Source organism: Diospyros lotus, chromosome 15, assembly GCF_014633365.1.
Source record: "Diospyros lotus cultivar Yz01 chromosome 15, ASM1463336v1, whole genome shotgun sequence".
NCBI lineage: Eukaryota > Viridiplantae > Streptophyta > Magnoliopsida > Ericales > Ebenaceae > Diospyros > Diospyros lotus.
This window is the reverse complement of record NC_068352.1, coordinates 33988043-34014997: the sequence shown is the minus strand read 5'-3', so window position 1 is coordinate 34014997 and position 26955 is coordinate 33988043. Positions and strand designations below refer to the sequence as shown.

The following is a 26955-nucleotide window of genomic DNA, read 5'->3' as shown; positions in this document are numbered from 1 at the left end:
CTGTATTTGGTGAATCTGTCTACTATTACCATAATACAATCCTTACCTTCTGACCTTGGAAGTCCTTCAATGAAGTCCATGGAGATGCTCTCCTAAGGCTCCCCTAGAACGTTCAATGGCCGCAATAGTCCCGAATAGGCGATATTTTCTATTTTGCATCTCTTGCAAGTGTCACACCCCATTACAAATTCCATAACATCCTTCTTTAATCCTGGCCACTGAAAGAGTTGTCTCACCTTGTGATAAGTATTGACAATGCCCGAATGTCCTCCAATAGGTGAATTGTGCAAAGCTTCAATCACCTTGTGTTTGAGTCTACTATAATTTCCCAAAACCATCCTTCCTCGATACCTAAAGATGCCATTTATCAAGGTATACCCTGCTTTAGCAGTTGGATTGACCACTAACTATTGCAGCAATTCTTTAGCTGCACCATCTGCTTCATAGCTTGCACTAACTTCTTGGCACCAATCTGGAATCACCACAGTTAAAGCAGTTGTTGTCCCTCTTCAAAACACCGCGACAAAGCATTTGCTGCCTTGTTTTCCTTCCCTTTTCTATATTGAATGGAATAGTCTAGCCCCATTAGTTTTGTCATTCCCTTTTGCTGTAAATGAGTATTCAACCGTTGTTGCAATAAAAATTTCAGACTTTCATGATCTGTTTTGATCACAAATGTGCCTTCTTCCAAATAGTGGCGCCATTTATCCACTGCCATCAATACAGGCAGCAACTCTTTCTCATATATACTTAATCCTAGGCGCCAAGGCTTGGCTCAAGAAAGCTAGGGGCCTGCCCTCCTGAACCAACATAGCCCCGATTCCACTAGCACACGCATCTGTTTCTAGTATGAAGGGTTTGTTGAAATTCGGCAAACCTCTTTCTGCCTCCTAACTCCAATGGAACCCATCATTCTTCAATAATTCAATCAAGGGTCGACTGATAATGCCATAGTTTTTGACAAATCAACGGTAGTAGCCAGTTAGCTCCAGAAATCCCCTAAGCCCCCTTACATTGGTAGGTCGTGGCCAGCCTAACATGGCTGCCACCTTGCTAGGATCCGAGCTCACACCTAGTTTTAGATATGATATGGCCCAAGTATTCCACTTGTTCTTGAGCAAAGGCACATTTTGACTATTTAATATACAATTGATTGAACCTAAGGACCTCGAAGGTGACTTTTAGGTGGTAGATGTGCTGATCAAAGGAAGGGTTGTAAATTAGAATACCATCAAAGGACACTAAAATGAATTTGCAAAGATAGGGTTCAAAGATCCGATTCATCAAGGATTGGAAAGTAGCGGGTGCATTAGTCAAACCGAAAGGCATTACAAGAAATTCATAATGCCCTTGATGAGTCTTGAAGGCCGTTTTGTGAATATCTTCGGGTTTCATCCGAATTTGATGATAACCCGATCTAAGATCTAGTTTGGTAAAAATAGTGGCATACTTAAGTTCATCAAGTAAGTCTTCTACTATAGGTATGGGGAACTTGTCTTTGATAGTTATGGAGTTTAGTTGTCAGTAATCAACAGAAAATCTCCATGAACCATCTTTCTTTTTAACAAGCAAAACAGGCAAGGCAAAAGGGTTGTTGCTGGGCTAGATGATCAATTTGCTTAACATATCTTTGATAAGTAGCTCAATTTCAGATTTCTGTTTAGGGGAGTATCAGTATGATCTTAGGTTCACAGGCTCGGCTTGAGGTTTCAAGTTAATCGAATGATCAAAGACTCTTTTGGGTGGAAGGAAGTGGGTTTCAGCAAAGAGGTCCTTATACTCGATCAAAAGTAGATTAAGAGAGTCGAGTTCTTGTATCTTTCTCGGGCTGTATGTCTTACTGCTGACCACCACGCATCTCTCCTTCTGGTTTAGGGGTTTCTTCGAAAATTTCCACTGCATGGAGAGAGAAGAGTTGAGCCACCTTTGGAAATCTACCCCTGAACATTCTTCGCAGCCATTTACCCGAAATGACTTTACACACTCCCACCTCCAGATTGCTCGTCAAGACCTTTTTGCTGCCATCCTTCTCGAAAGTCACCTCCATCTTATTGAAATCGAAGCTGATTGGACTAACTCCCTTCATCAAATCCACCCCTAACACTACATCACAACCCCCTAACTTGAGCAACCTCAGATCTGTTGAAAAATTTTCTCCGTTCATCTCCCAGCAAAACCCCTTACAAGACGACTGGCTCATCACCTTGTTGCCGTTGGCAACCGTTACTGATAAAGGATGGGACAAACTTACCTCACACCCAAGCCTCTTTGACACAGCTTCATCCAAGAAGCTGTGAGTACTCCCACTATCTATGAGAACCATGATCGGCTGATTGTTTACTCTTCCTTCCACCTTGATAACCTTACTATTGTTCACCCCTTTCAAGGCATGTAAAGAGATCTCCCCTTGATCCTCCCTCTCATTTTCTGATAGTTCTGCTCCTTCCTCAGTTTCCTCGTCCCAACAGCAACAACTGCCTCTTCCATTTGTGTCCCACAAAGTACCTATCCCCACATTTGTAGCATAAGCCAGCTACCCGCCTTTGCTCCATCAACTTACCTCCAGTGGTCGGAACAGGATTGGTGGACAGTAGGGCCAGGACACCTCTACTATTGGACCCCCCTTCTCTTGGTGACAACCTATTTACTGCTTGCCACCCTCCTGGTATCACCCCTCTCATTTGATTCCTTTGTTTTTTCATCATTGCCTCAATGATCATTTCCTACAACCTTGCACTTTCCACTGCCTGCATCACCGTATGGGGCTGTAACATTTTTACCATAGGCCGCACCTCGGCCCCTAAGCCGCTAATGAAGCTCGAGACATAATACTCCTCGGATAGTTGAGGGTTGTGCACCATCATCATCGATCTCAGCTCCTCGAATTTCTGCTGATAGGCCTAGACCGTTCCCTCTTGTTTGAGCTTATTAAACTCTTTGATTACATCCCTCGTACTTTTATCTCTGAACCTCACACAGAGGTCCTCTACAAACACACTCCAAGGGCTTCCCTCCTTAGCTGCAAGCCATGCCTGATACCAAGCATCTCCCATATCATTCATGTCAGCAAAAGCCAGAGTGATCTTCTGTTGTTCCGGAATTTGATATAGGGAGAAGACTCACTCACATCTTCGCGTCCACCACCTTGGATTCTCCCCCTCAAACATTGGAATCTCGAGCTTCGGCATGGGATAATTCAAGTTGTGTCGATTAACCGATGCTCCATGTCTCCTTTCTCTTACATTCTCCCCCACCGTGTCCGTATTGAACTCAAACTCCAACGTTCCTATCGGTCGCGATTCTACTCCTACTCCAGGAAAAATGGGCTCCGTTCTTTCCCTCAGGGGAAACTCGAGAGAAAGCCTTATCGGTTGTTGATTGGTGAACATTCGCGCAATCAATTGTATTTGCTCCGTCAACTGTTCCAGCAACAGGTTGCTCTGCTCGCGACTCTCCACCCTCTAGCATTCCATTGCTTGGTCGATCCAAGAATCTACTCCAGCTCCAATAGAGGTTTCAAGCATTCCCACTCGATTTTGCATCTCTGTTATTACCGTCGTCACCTGCTAGAGCTGAGACTCTATTTGTTTCATCCTCGTTCAGTCGGCCATGATTATAATTTCTTGTGAGTATCGTTGACGCCCAAGAGCTGCTCTGATACCAAGATTGTCAGCTTCCCAAAGCGGACAACAGTTTCCGATCAAACAATAGAATAGGAATGAAGGAAACAGAAAGAAAGAGAGGGGAATTATGCAGAAAGAAGAGAGAAGAGAGAGAGAGAGAGAGAGAGCAAGAGAGAGAGAAAATCACAAGATTCTATGATATTTTGTACGTAACCGTAGGAGGGAATTCAGCACTATATATAGCTGGATTCCTATCCTCCCATGAGCTGGAACCGCCCACATGCATGAGAATGTACCCGCTGCTAATGCAGCAACTAATTTAATACAACCCTCACAGCTAGCTACTACCATAATACTCTGTTTTACCCCTTAACTATAGTTAATTACAGCAAACTCCCCTTACAGCGGGTTATTATATGACACACTCCCCCATATAGCCTTTATACGGGTGCTAGTAGAGGGTAGAAGGACTACACCACCCTTCATTTCCACACACAATCCCCATCCCATAACACACCACATTGCACCGTACCATGCATTACTAATCCCTCATGTGCACACCAACTCAATCATTCCACTTGGATAAATTAGAGAAGGTGCAACTGTGCTAACACACCATTCCACCAGCACCCTCTCCCCTATTCAAGCACCCTCCTCCCTACGAAGCAAGGTCAACCATATGCATTTATGGACACATGCATGCACCTCCTCCCTCCCTCGCTCTCTTCCACAACATAAACACGTGCACCTCACCCTATTTTTTTAGATATTTAGGCAAATCTTTCACTCTTTGGACAATTGTAATTAATTTCCCCTTTTAATTATTTGTCAAATCATCATTAATTTCCATTAATTAGTGCCTAAATTGGGATAATTCGCGTGGATTTTTACAAATATGGCAATCCAAGACCTTTCAGTTATGTTGACAAATTATTTTCCGTTTTCTAAAAGCTGCTTGTGTCCAATATAGCTTGTACTAGACATAACATTAATTAACAAGAGTAAACACCAATTTGCAGTTGTGACCCAATCTTGAACTATACCTTTCCAAGTCCCACATGTAAGGGGGTTGCATTGCACCAAAGGCCCAAGCCCCTCTCACCAAATTCACTTGTATTTATAGACCGTGATATTTTCCAATGCCTATCAATCTACCTCTCAGATCTCCATAACAAACTTACCAAGCAATGGTTATTGAACGAGCTAATCTTCCAAAATAAGATTCCAACTAATTGGTGATACTTGGACCCATTTTGTATCCCATGCAATAAGAAGTCACAGGTTTCTATAATATTCATTATTAACACAAGGATCATAAAAAAAGACATCATATATATATAGGAATTCTGGCTTATGTACCTTAATAAGAATACCCTAACCAACTTTCAAAAGATATTGCGTCTCCCGAGAGGAAAGCTTCCTCTCCAATATTGAATTTTTCAACTATCTAATCCTATTCTTCTTTGGCTAGGCAAGCTTCTTCTCAACTTTTTTTACTATCTCACCCTATAGCACTTTGGCTTTAGACCAAGGGGAATACCAAATAAGTGAAACCAATTTTGCACTTCAAAATTCTAACTATTCCCTCAATCCTAACCACTAGTCCCACAAGAATTAAGCGCTTTTTGCCAATTTAATTTGCCCAAAAAAAAAAAGTATGTCAAAACATAGTTGTCAAAGGCAGGCCTGAGGTGAAACCAGGCAGGCCTCATCACCAATGAGGCGCAGCACCATGTTTGAGGCACCCACCTTGTATATATAAGTTTATTGGAACTCTATTTCTTGTCTGTGGAAGCATATGAAGTTTTGTTATAATATGCGTTTGTTGCTCTGGTTTATGTTCTATGTTTTTAGTTGTTATATGTTTTCTATTAGTTAATTGGTTATTATTGTAATGAGGTGGTGCCTCCTTCGGATGTGGTAAGTTGTCTATTTAAGCAGCTTATGTACTCTTTCTCATTAAGTTTTTCAACAGTTTATGTTATAATCTATCGTCTCTCAATCTCTCTAGTATCATTTCCAGCTTTGTTTAGATCCTAGGGTTACATTTACACGATATCAGAGCTAGATTGCTCCAACCTAATGGCCTCATCTTCCTCCTCGATCTTCCTCCTCTTTATCAACCACTACTCAGTCGGGGTTTCAGCGATAGCCAAAGCCTTTAATTACATCCCGATCAAGATCGATTCCAGTAATTACATATTCTGGAAAGCACAAATCCTCGCCACAGTTCGTGCTTTTGATCTTGTGCCATTTCTCAATAAATCATCTCCTCCGTTAAAGTTTTTGCCTAATTCCGAAGGAGAAGAAGCTGCAATCAATCCAGAATATCTGAACTGGATTCGGTCAGACCAGCTTCTATTAGGATGGCACCTTTCCACCATTGACAAAGAGGTGCTTGTGCAGGTGATTCACTGCGAATCATCTGCCGAGGTATGGATTTCCTTAGAAAGTTTATATTCTCATCAAACAACGGCTAAGTCTTTCCAGTTGAAACAGCAATTAAGATCTATAAAAAAGGATTCTCTGCCCGTTAATGATTATATCCTAAAAATTAAAACAGTAAGACATGCTTTGGCAGTCATTGGAGAACTGTTAAATGACAAGGATTTGTTAATTGCTATCCTCAATGGATTAGATCAGTGGATTAGATCAGGAATATGATACAGTTGCGAGTCTTATAACCTACCAAATGGATGATATAGATCTAGAAAAGGTGCAATTCTTATTGTTGATGTATGAACAAAGGTTATCAGTCAAAAATGCACCTAATCCTACTAGAAATTTTTATTATGTATCTACTATGCATGTAAATGTGGCATCAGTTCCTACTACACAGAATAACAGCTTTGGAAATAATAATAGAGGAGGATATAATCAGAGAGGGAATGGGGTGGAAGAGCTCGTAGGAGATCATATAACAAGAGAGTGTATTGTCAGTTATGCGGAAAACCAGGACACTTTGTAGATCAATGCTATCATCGATTTGGTAGGAATTTTCAACGTTTGCCTAATCAAGGTTTTGGCAGAGCAAGTAATGGAAATCAATTAGAATCTAGAGCTTACATGGCCTCCTTTAGTGATTCTAATGGAGCCTACATGAATGATACGGGTTCAATACAAGGATCTCACTATGGTAGTCCTTCTAATCCTAACCCTTACATATCAGATAACCATGCTTCTCAGCCTAACTTTTCAGATCCTGCTTGGTTTGTTGATTATGTGGCAACTAATCACATTACTTCAAACCTAAACAATCTCTCCTTGCATTCTCCTTATACTGGTGGAGATAAAGTTGCAATAGGCAATGGTAAGCAACTTCCTATCACACATATTGGTACTAGTTTATTACAAGCCAAGCCTAATTCAAATGTTGTTCTTTCCTTACCTAAAGTGCTTCATGTCCCAAGCATGAAGAAAAATTCAATTAGTGTGTCACAACTTACTCATGATCATAATGTTGTGGCTGAATTTTATTCGGATGTTTGTTTGGTTAAGGACAATGCTTCCACACGGGTGCTACTTCGGGGACATCTTAAGGATGGGCTCTATAGGCTGACACCAGCACCTTGTTCTGCTGTTGGCAACACCTTTGCTCAATCCCCAGCATCTTCATGTGTTTCTTCAGCTTTTCCTTCATTAACTACATGTAATAAACATGATTCATGTAAATGGCAAACCTCATTTTGTCATGAGTTGCCAAGAGATGTAAATGTAGTCCAGAATGTTAGTATGTGTCAGCAGTGGCATAATAAACTTGGACATCCTTCCTTGAATGTACTCAAGTCTCTATTACAGAAAATTGGTATTTCTTGTTCTGTTTCAGATCTATCTTTTTGTGACTCTTGTAAGATTGAAAAGCTTAATCAACTTCCTTTTTCTCGACATGAAATCACTATCGTTAAACCTCTAAAGTTGGGTTATTCTGATCTATGGGGTCCTACCCTTGTTTTATCTGTTGAAGGTTTTAGATATTACATAATCTTTGTGGATGCATGAACTAGATACACTTGGTTCTATATTCTTAAACTCAAATCTGATGTTGTGAGAGTCTTTATCACTTTTTACAAGTTTGCAGTATTGCACTAAACTCAAAGCATTACAAACTGATAATGGAGGGGAATTTAAAGCCTTCTAGCCTTATCTTCATGAAAATGGTATTCAACCTAGGTTTACTTGTCCACATACACATCAACAGAATGGTGTGGCAGAAAGGAAGTATAGACATATAGCTGAGATGGGTTTGACATTGCTATCTCATGCTAATATTCCTTTTAAGTTTTGGGTTGAATCATTTCAAAAAGCAGTGCATCTTATTAATCTGCTCTCTTCCCCAGTTTTACAATCCGGTATACCATTTGAGTTGTTATACCACAAACAACCTAACTATTCAATTCTTCAACCTTTTGGTTGTACTTGCTTTCCTTACCTTCGTCCCTATAACAAGCATAAATTTGACTTCCATTCTACCAAGTGTGTTTTTCTTGGTTATAGTCACACTCAATCTGGTTATAAGTGTTTGCATCCATCAGGAAGATTGTATGTATCTAGGCATGTTCAATTTAATCCTAATGAGTTTCCTTATCATACTCTGTTTTCTAGGCATGTTCAATTTAATCCTAATGAGTTTCCTTATCATAATCTGTTTTCTTCTTCTTCTTCTTCTTCTTCTTTATCACCGCCTTTTCAATTAAATGGGTTTTCTACTGCCCTTTTAGAACCATTTTCTTCTGTTTCTAATTCTTCAAGGTGTCCTCAAGTAGAACAGTTACCAGTTCAAGCACAGTCTGGTGTTGTTTCCAGTGATACATGTGATAGTCTGCCTTCACCACCTCCTGTCTCACCAACTTTTTCATCGACTGTTAATCAGTTACTAGCCCCTTTAGTTCCTTTACCGAAAACTAAACCTATTCCAGCACCATTTGTTCACCCTATGATCACAATATCTAAATCCAAACAACTAGTTGCCTCTTCACCAAATCCCTTAGTGAGTTCCATTGAACCTAGTTCTGTTCGTGAGGCTCTTTTAGACTCACGATGGGTTAAGGCTATGGAACAAGAATATCTAGCCCTGCAGCAGAATGATACCTGGGAGTTGGTTCCCTTTTCTCCTAGTATGAACTTGATTGGTAGTAAATGGGTTTTCCAAGTGAAGTATAATGCTGATAGATCTATACTTAAGTACAAAGCTAGGCTGGTTACCAAGAGATTTCTTCAAACTCCGAGTGCGGATTATGCTAAAACATTTAGCCCGGTAATTAACACTCCAACTATTAGAGTTCTCTTTTCTTTAGCAATCACCTTTGGTTAGGAAATTCAACAAGTTGATGTTAATAATGTTTTTTCTCAATGGTGATCTGATTGAGACTGTTTTCATGACTCAACCGGAAGGTTTCATAAGTTATCAATTCCCTAGTCATGTGTGTCGGTTGAAGAAGTTGTTGTATAGGCTTAAACAAGCACCTAGAGCTTGGTATCTTAAACTGAAAACCGCATTACAAAATTGGGGATTTGTTAGGGTTGTTTCAAATGCTTCATTATTCATCAAAAAGACAGCTGATTATGTTATGTTTGTCTTAGTATATGTTGATGATATACTCATCACAAGTTCAAATTCCATAGCCCATAGATCTTGTATTTGTGACTTGGACACACATTTTGCTCTTAAGACTCTTGGCTCGGTGAATTACTTCCTAGGGTTTTAAGCATACAGGGACAACAGTGGTATATATCTAACTCAAACAAAATATGTTGGTGATTTGTTGGAAAAGGCTGCTATGACAGATTGTAAGCCTTGTGCAACTCATATGGCAGCTGAAAATTTTTTAACTGATGAAGGAGAATCCTTTTCTAATCCATCATTATACAGAACTCTTATTGGCTCATTGCAGTATTTGACATATACTCGCCCTGACATAGCGTTTACAGTTAACAAATTGAGTTTGTTATGATTAGGAGCTCCTTTGACAACTCAATCAATGTTTTCTAATGCCAATTCTCTCAACTCCTCACCCGAAATCAATCTAACCAACAAAAATAATAAACAGAAAACAAGAACATAATTTATATGAATGAAAACCAAAAACCAAACAATAGGCACAAGATATATCCTGGTTCGGATTGCTTTAAAGCAACCCTACATCCATCCTTGAAATCACCCCGAGAGCAGTCTTGATTTATTCAGAAACCGATCAGAACAATAGTGTTTCCTTGGCTGAGTACACCCGCATTATTCTCTCCAAGATTACAAAGTTATATTCTTATCACACAGCCTTTCTCTCAGAGAATACACAAGCACACGATAGATTTTCTCATTGCAAATAGAAAATGAGAACACTACTTCACTTGTTACCCCTTGCCCTCTATTTATAATAGTGGGTGGATACCCCAATGAAGACTTTAAAATATTTACAGTTTAAACCCCCAACTTATCACTAATTACAGTTTGGGTTTCAACTTCTATTTAATACTTCATTGGCCCTCAAATACAATGTTATAACTGATCTTATTAGCCTATACTCTAGACAACATTTTAACATAGTCAATTTATGTCTAATCCTAAGGCTCAACATTGGTTAGCTTGTAAGAGATTACTTGGGTATCTTAAAGGGACTATGGGCTTAGGGTCACTATTCTATCCTTCATTGAATGATATGTCTCTACAAGTTTATAGGGATGCAGACCATGCTAGCTGCAAGGTAACTCGACGATCTACGAGTGGCATTTATGTTTATCTTGGAAGCAATCTTATTGTGTGGGGATCCAAGAAACAATCGGTTGTTGCTAGATCAGTTGGGGAGGCTGAGTATCGGGCAATTGCCTTGGAAGTAACTGAGTTGATGTGGCTGAAATCTCTACTTTTGGAATTAGGTTATCCATGTATTGCTACTCCTATCGTGTGGAGTGACAATTTGGCGGCTAAGAACATGGCTGAAAATTCAGTTTTTCATTCTAGAACCGAGCATGTTGAGATTGATGTACATTTTGTTCGTGAGAAGGTAGAAAATGGTGAAGTGGAAGTTAGATATGTTCCAACAGCAGATCAAGTAGCTGATGTTCTCACTAAAGGGTTGCCTAAAGGCCGGTTTATATTTTTGTGTCAAAAGCTTGGTTTGAAGGTGTCTCTTGTATGTGTTGGTTCTAGTGATGATACAAGATTGACCAAGAATAAATGCTCAAGCTTAATGGAGCCTGATTTGAAAGGGAGTGTGAAAGCATCTGAAGTTTTGTTATAATATGTGTTTGCTATGTGTTTGTTGTTTCTGGTTTATGTTCTATGTTCTATGTTTTCAATTGTTATATGCTTTCTGTTAGTTAATTGGTTATTATTGTAATGAGGTGGTGCCTCCTTCGGATGTGGTAAGCTGTCTATTTAAGCAGCTTGTGTACTCTTTCTCATTAAGTTTTTCAATAGTCTATGTTACAATCTCTCGTCTCCCGATCTCTCTAGTATCGTTTCCAGCTTTGTTTAGATCCGAGGGTTACATTTACATCGTCCATTTCTCATCTTAGATCTTATCGTTGATTTGATTACATATTCTTGTATATCAGTAAGAGACAAACCTAGCAGAGTAAGCCAGAAGTCGACCGAATCTCCCACTCTCCGGGATTCTTTGGCAGTGATGTTCACTAACTAGGGAACTAGTCTCACATATGCGTTCTGCTTTATTTTTCTTTCTTTCTTCTAATTTCTTTTGCAATTTAGAATAAATTATTTCTTTGCTATAATTGTTTTCACTGTGTGTTCTACTCTATTTTTTTTTCTTTCTTCTAATCTCTGTTGCAATTTAGAAGAAACTAACTACAAAGCAACAAATGCTTTTCACTGTGTGCCCTACTGATTTTTTTATCTCTCTTCTAGTTTCTTTTGCAATCTAAAAGAAATGAATTGTTTTTCTATAACTGTTTTGCTGTGTGTTCTACTGTAATATTTTTTTTCTTTCCTCTAATTGCAAAAGAAATTAGAACAAACTAATTGTTTTTCCTGTAATTGTTTTTTGCATTGAGTTCTGCTATAATTTTTTCTTTCCTCCAATCTCCTTTACAGTTAGAAGAAACTAATTGCAAAAAAAAAAAGTAATCTCCTTTACAATTAGAAGAAACTAATTGTTCTTCTGGACTTCGCCTTGCGCTTAGGCCCCAAGAACTGTTATAAATGGGGAGCACTGGCAACCTTTAAACACACCCAAGAAACCACTCAAGACACTCACAACTCACCAGTCAACAACCCACAAAAAATGAGATCATAAAGAACAGAATTTGAAGGCATAAAACATAACAAGAAAAAAACAAATAAGAACCAGAAAACACAAACCACAAAGACCAAATTTTATCCTAGTTCGGATTGCCTTGTTAGGACAACCCTACATCCAGTCTTGAACCTCCTCAAGCAGCCTCCTTTTATTCAAAGAATGATCAGTTACACAGTTTGTTCTCTCCCTTCTTCTATTTCCCGAGTACACCAAGCCTTCGCCCCAAGATTACAAAGCTATCAAATTTCTAGCCTTTCTCTCTAGCGATCATACTCGTTACAAACAAAAAAACTGAGAACTCTATTTTGCCTGCTACCCCTAGCCATCTATTTATAACAGTGGGTGGATATCCCAATGAAGACTATTGAATATTTACAATTTAACCTCCCAACTATCACTAATTACAACATGGGATATAAACTTCTATTTAATGCTTCATTCGCCCTCAAAATACACTGTTTTCATTGATCTTCTTATCCTATACTCTAGACAACTTTTAACAAGAACTAATTTGTGCCTCGGTGCATCTTGAGCCTTTGATGACTATGTGTCAAAAAAATTAATACACAACTCAACAATCATTATTCGCTTCCATCAGCACCCAAAAAACAAAGGAACATAATGGTTTCATCTGCAAAGAGTAAGTTCAAGCTAACACTTATTCCCTCTGTAAAAGCAAAAACATATATCAGCCCATATTATGGGCTCATCCACCAAGAATTCATATCTGCATGTATACTACTGAAAACAACCAAAGTGATCTCAAGGACTTGCGCGACTTTTTAAAGTTTCAATGAATCCCAAGTGACTATTAAGAGCACCACAACAACGTTGGATAACTTATGTGTAGACAAAATTTAACAAATTGGTCATTTCTTCTTCGTTTTACTTCAAATCAGGCAGTGGATATCACAAATCTGTAACTACACAATCTTTCCATGGCAGTAAAAAAATAATTCAAACAAGAAATAAGTAGAGTGGCTTCTTAGTGAAGCGGCAAGAGAGAAGATCCCTATAGTGTAATGCAATACCCAGATTCGGACGCGAAAAAATGTCAGAATGTAAAAGATTAGGGCTAATGATAGGAGAAATGTAAAAGGCAAGAAGATACCAGCAATTACGAGGTGATCAGACGAGTTCTTTATAGTCTGAAACTGAGCTAAGAGAGTCGCCATGATCGTGGATCTACCGGAATCATGTGCTGATTGGACTGGATGAAGTCGGTGAGTCAGAAATTCAGAGCCCAGAATCAAGCGAACGGAGGTGAGGTTTGATTCAGCAGTTGTGGGATTGTGACTCAACAGTTGAGGGCTTAACTGCACTTGTTTGATTCGTATTTACACGTATTAAAGCCAGCCAGCGTCATCGAGGTCGGCGTTCCATTTTCTTCTAGGTGATGCTTGATGGGCTTGGCGATCTCTATTGTTGCTGCGCTGCAGCCTGCAGGATCTAGGGACTGTCGCACCATAACCACTGATGATCAGTCTTCCGTGGGTGATTCGTCTCAAATGAAAGCTAGCTGTTGTCAATTAAGAAGGAGGGTGTGCGATTAAGCGAAACTGGGAGACATTCGGAGTAGCGAAATGACATTTTCTCGGATGAGAAATGCTTCTCTTGCGTGCGATGGAGATTGCCGATTGAGATTGCGCCTGTCGCTGAGAGTGAGGATGGGGGTGAGGGCTGTCGGTTGCCAAGAACGATGAAGAGATTGCGCCCTCCTTCCTTGTCTTCGGATCGGATGAGACCTTGTTCGGTCAATTCACACAGAGAGGACGAGTGAGAGATTTTAAGTGAGCGTCAGGATGAGGAAAAATTAGGGTTTTGCGGGTTCTATTAGCCGATTTGGAGATTTTGGCCTCGCCAAAATGAGAACATTTTTAGAGTTAATACATACAGTCTTTTTTAATAATTAAAAAATATATTATTTAATTTTTAACGTGCAAAACATTAAAATTTGTTATCTGGGCCACTAACAAATTTTACTTTAAATTCTTATGATAATAGAATATTAGCATGTGTATAAATATACATATTTTCGTAAGTGTCAATCACATAAATAACCAATTAACAATATTTGAATAGATTAACTGATCAATTATGTTTCTCAATAATTAAAAAATATAATATTTGATGTTTAATATGCAAAAATATTAATATTTTGTATCTCATTATTAAAAATTATTATTTTAAGTCATTACCTTTAAACACAAAAAAGAGTAAAAATAAAAGAGTAATAGAACAATAGAATCGAGTTCAACAAAGATAATGAATGAAGATTATTTATGTTATACTTTGTAATCAATAATAGAATAAACTATTTTTGGATTAATGATTCAAATACTTAGAAGTTTGGAATTTAAGATTTTTTGTTTTTTAAGCCATGTGTAGTTTGATATTTTTTCATAAAGATCAATTTTACTTTAACGTTTCTTATTGACATGATATTTTATGACTTGGCACTTTCACTTTTCCAAGTACATGTTTTACGCGACGTATATAATAATTTTATTTATTCTCAGTTAAGATAAAATTTTAAATCAATAATTTTTAATAATTAAAATATGTGATATTAACATTTTTATATATTAAGGATCAAGTATCACATTTTTTTATATTTGAGAAAACACAACAAATCAATTAGTCAATTCAAAGAGTGGGTTGTCAAAATAGACACATTCATACACAAGCTAACTTTTCATTATAATAAGAAATTAAAGTAATAATTGAAATACTGAAAATATTGATATTTTACACATTATTTTTTTTAATTATTAAAGGAGCATTGTATGTATTACCTTAAAACTATAATAACCATGTAAAATGCTTGTCAAGTTTATGAAACTTATTCATGTTTTTTAAAATATAATAATAATTTTTTATTATTTAAAATAAAATATACTTTTTTTTTAATCTCCCCACCAACTCTCTTGATTTTTAAAAAATTATAAAAATAATTGAAAGTGATTGTCGATAATCTGTTGTCACTAGTTGGCTTTTAAAATCTTGAAAATTATAGTTAATTTCGGTCTTGGTGTTACTTTATATACAAGTAAAATGGATATTGGTATTTATGCTCGTAGTGGAGGAGTTAGAATGATATTTTAATCACTATGTAGAAATAATTATTTGGTAAAATTAAAAATAAAAATCTCATTGCCATTGACTTTTTTGAGATTTTGGTTGGATTTGACCCCTTATCTTCCTTATCATTCTATGCGATTGGAATCACAAATCTTATTTAATAATCATATTATCCTCGTTATCATTCTATGTAATGGGGTTGCAAATCTTGTTCTATAATCCTATAGTTGCTGCAAGTAAACTTGTTTGTGAGCATGGTGGTGCTTGAGTTGGCAATGAGGCAATTCCTATTTTTTGTCAACCATTAGTTGGTTGTGGATAATGCGTCAATTAACAAAAAAGTTAAATTGTCTTATGAATGTGTTATACATTTGAATTTTGAGTTATAATACAAGAATATTATACTCGATTGAATTAGATGAATCTTGTCAAATGAATGTCTTTAACGAAGGGAGAGAGATAAAAGAGATAAGACTAGCAAATGTTACTTTTGTTATTAGGTATCGAATTAAGTAGTGATGGCGAGTCAAATTGACTATTTATTTAAAAGTAAAGAGACCAATTCGACACTTCACCATAATATAATTAAAATTTAATTCACTATAATGACACGAGACAACATTTATCATAATAAATAATGCATCTCAAAATTTAAAAATACAATAATTAATTTAATCACTTGTTCCTTGCAAATTTCAAATATTTGCTGGGTTTATGATGAACCTAACAAAGTTATTGATTTCATCAAATCTTCAAATTTAGTGGGGTAGTGACTGTCATGTTCTATCTCTTATTGAACCTCTTTTTTTAACTCCAGCCCCTACTTGTTCTCTTCTTCTCTTACGCGGCCACCACCACATTCCACCTCCTTGTCTATCCCCTCTTTTATCTTTTTTAGTTCTCCCTAGACTATCGTGATTTATGCAATGAAACCTCAAATAACTACAGATGGATGATTGAATTAATTAATCTTTTAGAGTAACTTGAATTAGTATTTGAGAGGCCACATGTGAGTGTCATTCGCTTGGACAAAACAAAATAATATGGATCATGCCAACCAATTAATGGGCAGTGCTGTAGCTGCATGCGTCATCCTTTTAAGCAGAAAGCTAACGCGAGACTAAGATTAGATTAGATGCAATGAAAATTATCATCCAAAATAGTAGTAAGTAAAACTAAAGATAGGCAGGTAAGGTGGGTATTGTTGCCCCAACTCTTGCTTTAGTTTCCTCGTAAACATACTAGTTAGGATAATTAATGAATGCAATGGGTTCTTCACTTCAGAATAACTAATAATTTCAATCTTGATTTCTTGGGTTGCCATTTTGCACAAGAGGATTAATTTAATACTTAATAATATTAACAATGTCCATATTGCCATATCAAAATAGATGATTGACTAAGAAAAATAAAAATAGAGCATTGCTCTCTCTCTCTCTCTCTCTCTCTCTCTTTCTCTTTCTAATCAATTAGGTGGCCAGCGGGTACGGGTTGTGGGGGCAGTTTCAACATTTGGAAAGTGTCACATGCCTCTCATTTCTTCCAATTTCAATTTAAATTTCAATTTCAACGTGCCAAACAAGTCAAGACCCACCGCCCACCCATCTCTGTATTAATATTATTATTATTATTACTACTATTACTATTACCATTACTATTACTATCACTCACTTTAAATTAAAAACTCAACCTCATAACCACTATTATTGACATTCCTTTTATTTCCTTCCATGTGCCTATGGCTTTATAGGATATTAGTCTGAAAATAAAAAAATAATAATTAATTTTTGTATGGTGCTAGTTGTGAATTTATTTAGTATTGACGTGACGGCAAAATGGTACACCATAATAAAAATTGAGGCATGGCCACTCATGTCTTCGTCTGCAGATTGTAATAAATAATACAAAATATTTGAGAGAGCGCGCGAGAGAGTTCAGCCCTCAGCCGGCTCCAAATGACAGCCACCGGGTCAATTACAGTCAGTCCGCCAAGTACCAGACCCGGCTCCTCCAATTAGTGAAATCAAATGGGTTGCTCTCTCTAGGTACCCCCAACCTCAATAATGATGGGTTAAATTCCCCCATCCCCTTCCTCTTCGGCTGCCTCTCCCACAGCCACAATATTTGTTTCCTTTCCCGGGAAGTCCCAACCAAAATGAAAATGTTAACCTATCATCATATCCATATCTATCTATTTACATGTATAGCTTCTCCAACTACTTTTCCATCCTTTCAATTCTATGTTTTTCAAATTTTCTATTTACTGACGTCGAAAAACATATCCTCCTCCCGGCCGAGTCGGGTACCGGATACCGAACGGGTCAATCCAGTTACCGAAACCCCGAGACAACCCGTTCGAGTTCTGCCGATGGTACCCATACTTCTTGATCCGCGGGGTTCCGAGTCCGCTATTAATTCCACCTTTGCGCTGGAATTATCGACGGAGCAAACATGCCAATGTCATTATACACACCCTGCGTCTGCATCTGAGGCTTCACCTGATCCCCCGGAATTATCTCCGGCGGCAAGGTTGCCCCAGCGATGCTTGCCCAGTCGAAATTCCCGGAAGTTAAGCTCTGAATGTTGAGCTTCTCGCCATTTTGCAGCGATTTCAGGGAGTTCATTCGCGGCAAGGTGAAGATCCGGTCATCGATCTCCGGCAAAGACTCTAACATCTCGTCGAATTGGGACGAGCACGAGGACGACGAACCGTGGCTGTTCTCGTTGCTTGCAACCCCAGAAATGGGTTTCTGGCCGCTCGATGATGAATTCTTCTTGTAGATCCGACACAGAACCCAATCGTCCAACTGATGAGACCCCCAAACACATAACCCCATCAGCAAACTAATATAATATGTAAAGTAATTGATCGAAATTGAATCGTTCGTCACATATACCTTTGCGCTTCCTTTTTTTCCGGAGGATTCGGATAGTCGATATTCATGCATGATCCAGTTGGTCTTTGTTCCTTTCGGCGCTTTCCCCACGTAAAAAACCAGAGCTTTCTTGATTCCGACCTTTCGCCCTTCCGTGGTTATGATCTTATCGGTTCCGGTGGCCTTCCAGTACCCAGTCCCGGCAACTCTGTTCGGGCGCGACCCATTTGGGTACTTGCGATCTCTTGGACTGAAGAAATACCATTCCTTCTCTCCAAACATGGCCTTACCTGTAACCACGCCCAAAAAAACCAACCCATCTTCAGAATCAGAACAAAATTGTGTATATGTATACACACACAGAGATATATTATATATATACATATATATATAAGCAAAGTAACTTACTGGGTAAAACCCACGGGTCGAATTTGTACAAATCAATCTCTCCAATGATTTGAAGAGGGAAGTGATGCCCTGCAACTTTGCGGCAGAGATACTGAACCATAAGCTCTTCATCGGTCGGATAAAATCGGAAGCCCGGCGGCAGGCTCAGCTGGGAAAGCGGGTTACTCTCCGGAATCCCCATTTTCGATTTCTGGCGAGAGAAACTGACGGATACAATTGCAGAGACAAACCCGCGTGGGAAGGCCAAAGCTCTCTCTCTCTCTCACTTAATAATATATTATATTATCGGAAAACAGAGGGCTTGGGGAGTGGTATTTATAAGGAAACAGCAAGCGAGGTGGATTTTGTCCTACTGGGTGGGCGTGGGACCGAATTGGGTTCACAGCCTTTTATAGCGAGCCACGTAGAAAGAGGTTCGACGCTATCTATCGGCTACGAAGCGGCCGACCTTATCCGGAAGCCTGGGTTTTGGGTTCTCTCTCTCGGGCGGTAAAATGAAGCCACCGATGCGAAGCCCTCGGTTCCAGCAGGTTCATGAACCCTCGCACAAAAAGAGAAACAAACAAAAACTCCATGGTGAATCACCACCTTCCTGGGTTCTACGTGTTAGCTTGCAAGTTTAAAAGCTTCTAGAACTTTAATAATCAGCTGCTCCTGCTGCTTTATGCTGACGGCGACATATAACTCATCACTCTCATTTTTCTTTTGTTTTCCATCAATCTCCAAAGAGTTAAAATTAGGTAGCAATCAAATATAATTCAATTGAATTGAGAAACGTGACTGGGTCTTCAACTTTATCGTTCATGACTGATTGCATATATGCTCTAGTTGTTATGAGAGTAGCTTCTCGCTATATGTCTTTGTATTGTAGGACTCCTTGCAAATTCGATGTGTCTTTTGGAAGTGGCATCTTTACAGAGTTTTTGACTTCTTTTAATTATTATGACTTTATCAAGGAATGAGGAATGGGCTGTAGCTGTGGCTTTGGGTAGTATAATGCGTGTAATTTGAGGATAGAGGAGATTGAGAGATCCATTTGGGGACGCGTGGCATAACACGTGGAGCGCTGGCGGAGGATGCCCATTGCCCAGTCCCAATTAGGCGGAAGGAGTTTCTATAAATACCAGAAGTTAATTTATAAATAGGCTTACTAATTGTCAAAAGATGCAGAGGAGTCATGGCAATTGCAGAGAGACATGGGCAAAGTGGAACCCGGAAGCAACTAGACAACAAAATCAAAACAAAACCAAAAAGATAAAGAACAGCAATGCAGAGCAAGGCGCTTCTGATATACATACATATATATATATGTTGGAAAATTTGAAATATTTGTGAATTCTCGTGTTCAAATTAATAAATGCGTGAATGAAAAATTTATTTAAAATTTATTTTTGGAGTATGTGTAATATAATGTATAATTTATATTATTATAAAAGTAAAAAAAAAAAAAAAAACAAGGGGTGTTTTATGCATGCACTATGCCTAAATTATAAAGATGCACTATATTTGCACCATACGTAACGATTGATTGAAATGAATAATGAAGAGTATTGTATAAATTATTATTTTAATTATTAATATATATATAAAATAAATCTACTTTATTATATATTATAAAGATATTATATGTATATATAATTAAGAAAAGCACCAAAGCCTTCCACATTTTTCTCTCGTTTCTCGTTCTTCTTAATTCCTTGTTCCGTTCTTATTCTTTCTTCTATAGAGGATTCTTTTTTTTGGAAAACAAGGACAAATTCTTAACATAATTATTTTATAAAATTCTCATACTCTTTCAGTTTTGTTTTAATAGTATTCAACTAGTGTTTCAGTTCACTATTAGGTTTTGAAATTTGTGAAAACTTCTTAATCTGTAAACTATTGTGGCATAAAAAATAGATATCAATTAGCCTATAGTATTTTCAGTGAAACGATAAATCTATTTCAAGAGAACTATGTATTACACAAATCTTGATTTTATCATTCATTTATATATTGTTATACTTTTATTTTTCTTTGTGTAATATTGTATTATTTCAATATTTTTGTAGGATTAGTTTAAACACAGTATTATAATAATTATATTTATAAGCAATAATTATAGTATTATAAATATAATTATTGTTTGACTAATAATATAATTATTTTATTATGATTGATTAATAATCTTAAATCAAAAAATAAAAGGTATACAGTCTGAGTAAAAATTTTATTATGTTTTTCTAACAGTATTATATATATATATATATATATATCAAAATTCAAAAGGGCCAACGCGTGTGTAAGGTTAAAGTTGGACACATACACATACACAAACAAGGCAAGCCAGTTTCCACCACCTTACTTTTCAATTCAGAGTTTTGTGGACGTGGTGGAAGCCCATTGGCTCAATCTGGAATCAATCAAAATTTCTCAAAGCATTAGGATCGAGATCTTTCTACCTACCTCCAAGTTTGGTGGGCCAAATATAAGAAAGCCCCCAATCTTTTTTTTTTTTTTGGGGGGGGGGGGGGGGGGGGGTGGTTTGTGTAAGGTTTATATAGTCAGACTTGGAACTATTAATCGTTGATTGTTTACGGATGAGCTCTGGACAAGTGCCCCTTCCCCTGCTGCTCCAGGCCTTGGAATGGAGAATGGCTGTCTGTGTTTCGCCAGATTTTTAGGTTACAGTTAATGTTTGCCTATTCTATTACTAGTACTAGTTGCACCAACGTAAGGAAGGCACCTAATTTGTTTCGCCAACTCCCAGCAAACCATTGCCCAATATTAAGCTCTAGGTTCTGTTGTTCTTATTCCTAATCCCAGGACACTAAATTAATAATACAGGAGTTGTATTTAGCTACAAACTGAAGATGCCATCGTTTCAATTCGGCCTGATATTTGTATAATTAGCCATCTCCTGCGCAATATCTCTGTTGTTTGTTGCTACTCTCTTTGTTTTGGTTCTTTTTCCCACAAGATATGAAGCCAAACTGCCAAACCAAACCATGTATAAAACAACTGGACTGAGTTGGCGGAAGCGACTGAATTCAATGTAATTTATGCACCCATAATGCGGGAAAATCAATTACAATTTACATCCCAAATCTTGATATACGGTTACATCCTAAACCCGAATAATAAATCAACAAGAATTAAAAATCAATTTCTTTGGAAGATTATTTAATGCTATTGCTCAGTTCAGAGGTAGAGAAGGTTTATTGAAATGGTTTCAAGTTTCAACCCTGAAAACTTTGTTCCAGTGCAACCGTATAAGCAGGCGGGCAGGGCTGGGTAAGCCTTCTATCGGCACCATTTGCCAGCCATTATATATATATATATATATTATATGTTATGGATGCAACTGGCAGATGATGGTCAAGACCGTTGGTTGAGTGAGAATGGTAGTTGGCTGGGCTGGGCTGGGCTGGGCTTGGTTGCTCGTTTCATAAAAATTAAAATTAATGAAACACGTAGTAGTGTTTTGTCATTTTATCAGGACAGTGGACTTGTGCGTCGATAATCGATCACTCCAATTTGCTTTCAGACCTTCCCCGGATAACACTTTAAACCACTGCAACATCTATCTATCTATCTATCTATGGAGTAGTAGTATTCGGAGGAGGAGAGGGATAAGAGGATGGGGTTGGGAGCAGAGATCGTGATAGCGGCGGTGGGACTGTGGGCGGTGTGTTTACGGCCGTTGATGATGCTATTCGCCGGAGAGATGGTGGAAGCAATGAGGTACGCACTGCAGCGGATCTGCAGAGGGGTTACTCCTTCGCCTTCCCTGTTCTCCACTCATCTTCCTCCTACCGCTTCCTCCTATTTTATTTTCACTTTTATTCTCAGCTGATCACCATGCTACCTTAGCAGCTTGTTTTACCCAGGGAGGGAGGCCTGCCTTTCCCAACAACAACAACAACTACAACAACTCTCTCTCTCTCTCTGCTATTGTAATTCATGTTGGTGTGATCTTATTTTGTATTCTGTTTCTTTAATTGCCTGTTAAAATTAATCTCTTGCTTTAATCTAGATCTCAAGTCTCTCAACCTTGAACAAGGTAGGTAGGCAGGCAGGCTGGCTGGATGAGACGTGAGAGATAATTTTTGTTCAAATGTACTATAATACTAAATGCAAATCAATTGAAAATGTATGTTAAGAACCAATTTATATTTCAATTTAATTAGTGCCCATCTGCATCTGCTCTCCGTTTTTACAAATAAAAGCAATCAAATTAAATAACAAACTTATATAATGTTACCCTTTTGTTAGGGATATACGTACAGCTAGTGGTACTAATTCCCAGGTGAAGATGAGAAACTTAATTTATGTTACCCTTTTGTTCCATACTTCTTACCACTAGTAGTAGTAGAGTAGTATCAATTGGTTGGTTCATTAAGCTCAGCCATCCCGCAGGGGCCCCGGATCTAAACGTTTTTTTTCATATTCCTCCTCGTGATCAATAAATTTAAATTTAATCATTTATTCAAGGAGGTGACCCAGCCCCACCAGCCAGGTCGAGCCGGCCAGCTAAAGGCCCCAAAAAGGAAAGGCCCAAGGCCCTTGTGGGCGTTGCGATCGCTTCAAATCTAGGCCCAATTAATATACATAAATAAATAAAATATGTATTATAGATATATAGTATACATGTTAATACATATGTATTATATATATATATGCATAACAGAAGCAAAGCCACACAAAGTATCAGAGCCACAAATCTCGTTACAAATTGTATTTATTGATATTATATATTGTTGTAATATATATATTTTTTAAATAATTATCTCTGAAAAGGCATCACACCCATAAAAGATGTTCTCTTCAACAACATTGCATCTCTCATCTTGAAAGATATCACATCTCTGCATGTGCATGTGGATGTTATGTGTCCTAGTTACTAATCAATGATTATAAATAACTATTGATATTTCATATTTTGAAAATATTTTTTTAACCTTTTTCTATTCGATCCCTGGATATTGAGAACAATGACAACACAAGCTCTCTTAGATAAGTATTTTTATCCTAGACAATTCTCCATCGAGCCTTGTCGCACACTTTTGCATGTTTTCATTTGTATTCAAACTTTATCGAGGTTTCTTTTACCTTAAACATTGAAGGTCTTACACGGAATAAATCCCCTCATGTCTTTTGGCATATTTTATATTTTATAGATCTTCTCAAAACTCAACTTCAGTTATTTTGGACAATTTACTTCTATACAAGTCTAATTTCTCTATCGGGTTCTATCAACCCTCGAAATTTCTCATGTGATATAAATTTTAATTGTTGTATTATAGTAATATCATATATTATTTATATTAGTTGCTTTTAGACTTTAAGCATGAAAAGTATCATTTTATACTTTATTGTTAAATGTAAATAATAAACTCTTTGTTAAGAGTTGATTATTATTATTATTTTTTAATATTTAAATAATAAAAATTTAAATTAATAAATTATTATATATAATTGAAATAAAAAAACTAAGCCGAACTAATTAGACTTTTGTTGAGTGGGATTGGTTAAATTATTTTGATTGTGGGTCAAAATTTATGGACCCAATTAAGGTTGATTTACATGTAGCTTTATCCAAAAATTAAAAAGGGAGAGGCGCCGGGGGGAAGTCACGGGCTATCCTATCCGACCCGGTCGAGAAATCTACCGTTTTCTGCGGCTCCATGTTTATTCCGGTAGGCTGCAGCCCACAGTATCGCAACTGCATATTGTCGGTGAAGTGATGAGCTATCTCATTGTTAATCTGTCGTTTTCTCTGCGTATTTGCCTTTCTGACTTCATCTGCGTCTTCGTCACTCCTCTGTAATCATCATCTGTATATAACTAGAGAGAGATAGAAACAGAGAGAAGAGGGATCTGGATCTGGTGCCGCTGGCGCTGATCGAGTCTGAAGATTGAGACTTCATTCCCGATGGCGTCCAAGATCTTGCTGATAGCGGTGTTCGTATTCGATGTCATCGCTTTCGGCTTGGCTGTTGCCGCTGAGCAGCGAAGAAGCACTGTGAGATCGCCTTGCCCCCCCCCCCCCCCCCCCCTTCCTCTTCCGCTTAATTATTTGTTTTGTCGATCGAATACCAATTTTCTTAACACGAACTGACCAAAGTTTAAGTGAATCCGTGCTCAATCTGTCTTACAACTACTGAACTACTCGATAAAGCATAAGAATTACACACAAAGAAACTTGCGCTGATTGAACTTAGCTGGATGCAATAAACAAATTGGGTATTTGATTTGTACAAATTGGAGTATAAAAAGCGGTATTCGAAAATCGCCTTTATCTTCTGCATTGTATTTCAGGCCTGATATCCAGTAATTTCACCATCGCAGTCAATTGTTCAGGTAGATCCCATGTGAATTGTTCACTTTTTTTAATCCTCGATGGAATTAGAGAGACTGTATATATGTTTATCTTTGTTCTCGAAATGCTCGCTATGAAAATACAGAACAAAAGAAAAGAAAGTTTTAAGTCTGCATCCTCTTTTGCTTTCATCAGTGATCAGTGGATGAAAAATCTCTACTTAACCAGGTAAAATTATTCACTAGTCTTTAGGTGTTTCCTGTTCTGGTTGAACAAATACTTCAAGGTCTAGAGTTGATCAGCTAAAGTATAAAGTTCTTGCTTGATTACACGGATTTAGATTCAATCTAAAATTGTGATTCAGTTGAATTAAAGAATGTTGCTTTAACTTAGAAATTATTTGTTGAAGTTTGTTGATGGTTGTGCGACTGGAACTTATTGTTTGTTTGTGCCCGATATATGTAAGTTCTGAGTGTTCCTAGTGATGTAACTCTATTACCATATTTTCATTTGCAGGCCACGATCAAAACAGACAATGAAAAGGACTATAATTATTGTGTCTATGACTCGGATATTGCCACCGGGTATGGTGTTGGTGCGTTCCTGTTCCTCATGGTAAGTCAAGTCCTTGTAATGGTGACAAGCAAATGCTTCTGCTGTGGGAAGGCTCTGAGACCTGTAGGTGCAAGGGCGTGGGCAATTCTTCTCTTCATAATCTGCTGGTACGTTCCCACATTGAAATGCATACCCAGGATATGAACTACGAAGCACTTCAATAGGTTTCTATATGTAAGAGTTGAATCTCTTATGTGAAGGCTGGAATTGCTTTGAAAGAAACCTACATTTTGGCAAATTGTGTTTGAAATGTGGGTTCAATATGTATCTACCTGAAAACAATTCTTAAACGTACAATGTACCAATCGCAGGTTGTTCTTCCTAATTGCGGAGGCATGCTTGCTTGCTGGTTCAGTTAGGAATGCTCATCTTACCAGGTACCGCGAAGCTTTTGGGGGAGACCCTCTCTCTTGCGACAAGTTGAGGAAGGGAGTTTTTGCAGCCGGGGCAGCCTTCATTTTCTTGAATTGCATAGTCTCGGAGCTCTACTATGTTTGCTATTCCAAGGCCCGGGAAAGCTTCCAACCATATGGTGGGGGTGGGGGAGAAGCTGCTGTTGGTATGGGAACCTACAAATAGAAATTAATAAGTTCATGAGTAGTTCTGTCGTAGTTTTTTGAGTCTCTGGAATATCAGTATCATCACCATCTTGTTGCATGTCCCGTTTATGTTGGTTTGGGTTTCTTCACTTCTAAAGAGCTCAATTTAGTTTAGTTTAAGACAACTTGTATGTACCCGCTTGTGTAGCAGTTGTGTTTTATGTGTATTTCATTCCGTTCTTGCTATTGAAAATTACGTTGTATGTGAGCTGTACATCATCGATGGGAGCTTAATAATTGCTATCTGTTCGTTTATATGAAATTGTGATCACCATTTAACGGACATGGGAATGAGTATCAACGTAAGACAGCCAGAGAGAAAGAGGCCTCCTCTCTTAATCACTGCAATTTAATATACTTCCACAATGTACAAGTTTTCTGTTTCTTTCAGGTTGTGTCTTGATTCATCCACCCTCTCTTCTCTCTCTTCTTCCATCAATTCCATATTAATTCTCATGCTCTTAAATACATGCAATGCAGCCCCCTTGACCTTGAGTTTCATATTCATATCTCCCCCAATGCTCATGTGCAGCGAGCAAAGATGGGTGCCAAATGGGCGCTAATAGTATAATATTCCTTGGCCGCAAAGGTCAAGTAAAAGGTGAATGATAAGACCTCCATGGCTTGGAATTCTTCCGCAAGGCCGCCCGCTTTCATAATTCATTCCGTAGCTACGATCACTTCCGCGTAGATTCTTATTCCCCCGCCGGACTGCCTGCGGGAACCATCGTCACGATCAACAGAACAAGACCAAGGGCCCTGTGTCACGACTGCAGAACAAGCGCCTTTGTTCTGCGGTCTTGGCTCGTAATCATCCACTTGGTGATAGTTAAGTTAGCTTAGTATTCCAGACTATAAGAATCAACAAAAGAACAGTGGAGAGAGACTCAGAATTCTTATATTGAGAAAACTGAGAATGCATGGAATGAATTATAACTCCAAGTAGTATGTCTATGTATGTATCCCTCTCTGTACTTATTTATAAGGTTACAGTTTACAAATTTAACTTCTCGATCTCTCTCACCAAGCAATAAAATAACTATCAAGATAACCCTGAATCTTCTGAGATTTGCGCTCCATCACCCCCATGCAGTACCCACCAATCACGTCTTTTCAGGTGGTTTTATCTTGAAAGATCTTATTAAATTGCGTTATGTCATATATCCAATCACCTCCACGTACCTTGCAGCTTGTATTCAG

General features: G+C 38.0%; 3 protein-coding genes across 3 annotated transcripts in view; 1 reads left to right on the top strand and 2 right to left on the bottom strand.

Moving 5' to 3' along the window:
• LOC127792463 (trafficking protein particle complex II-specific subunit 130 homolog) overlaps nt 1-13719 on the bottom strand; it is a 61656-nt gene extending 47937 nt beyond the window's left edge. Inside the window, exon 1 of the mRNA XM_052322953.1 lies at nt 12987-13719. Coding sequence (XP_052178913.1) covers nt 12987-13050 — 64 coding nt within the window. The 5' untranslated portion in view covers nt 13051-13719. The remainder of the gene's footprint in view (nt 1-12986) is intronic.
• Nucleotides 13720-16805: 3086 nt separating this feature from the next.
• Nucleotides 16806-18529, bottom strand: LOC127791330 (NAC domain-containing protein 72-like). The gene is given in 4 exon segments (XM_052321128.1): nt 16806-17382; nt 17384-17763; nt 17854-18122; nt 18241-18529. Coding segments are annotated over 4 exon segments (996 nt in total). The 5' UTR covers nt 18422-18529; the 3' UTR covers nt 16806-17216.
• Nucleotides 18530-24013: 5484 nt separating this feature from the next.
• On the top strand, nt 24014-26038 carry LOC127792582 (uncharacterized). Its single transcript, XM_052323126.1, has 3 exons — nt 24014-24244; nt 25058-25263; nt 25468-26038. The coding sequence occupies exons 1-3, from the start codon at nt 24155-24157 to the stop codon at nt 25733-25735; spliced, it is 564 nt and encodes a 187-aa protein (XP_052179086.1). The 5' UTR covers nt 24014-24154; the 3' UTR covers nt 25736-26038.
• Nucleotides 26039-26955: the final 917 nt, after the last annotated feature.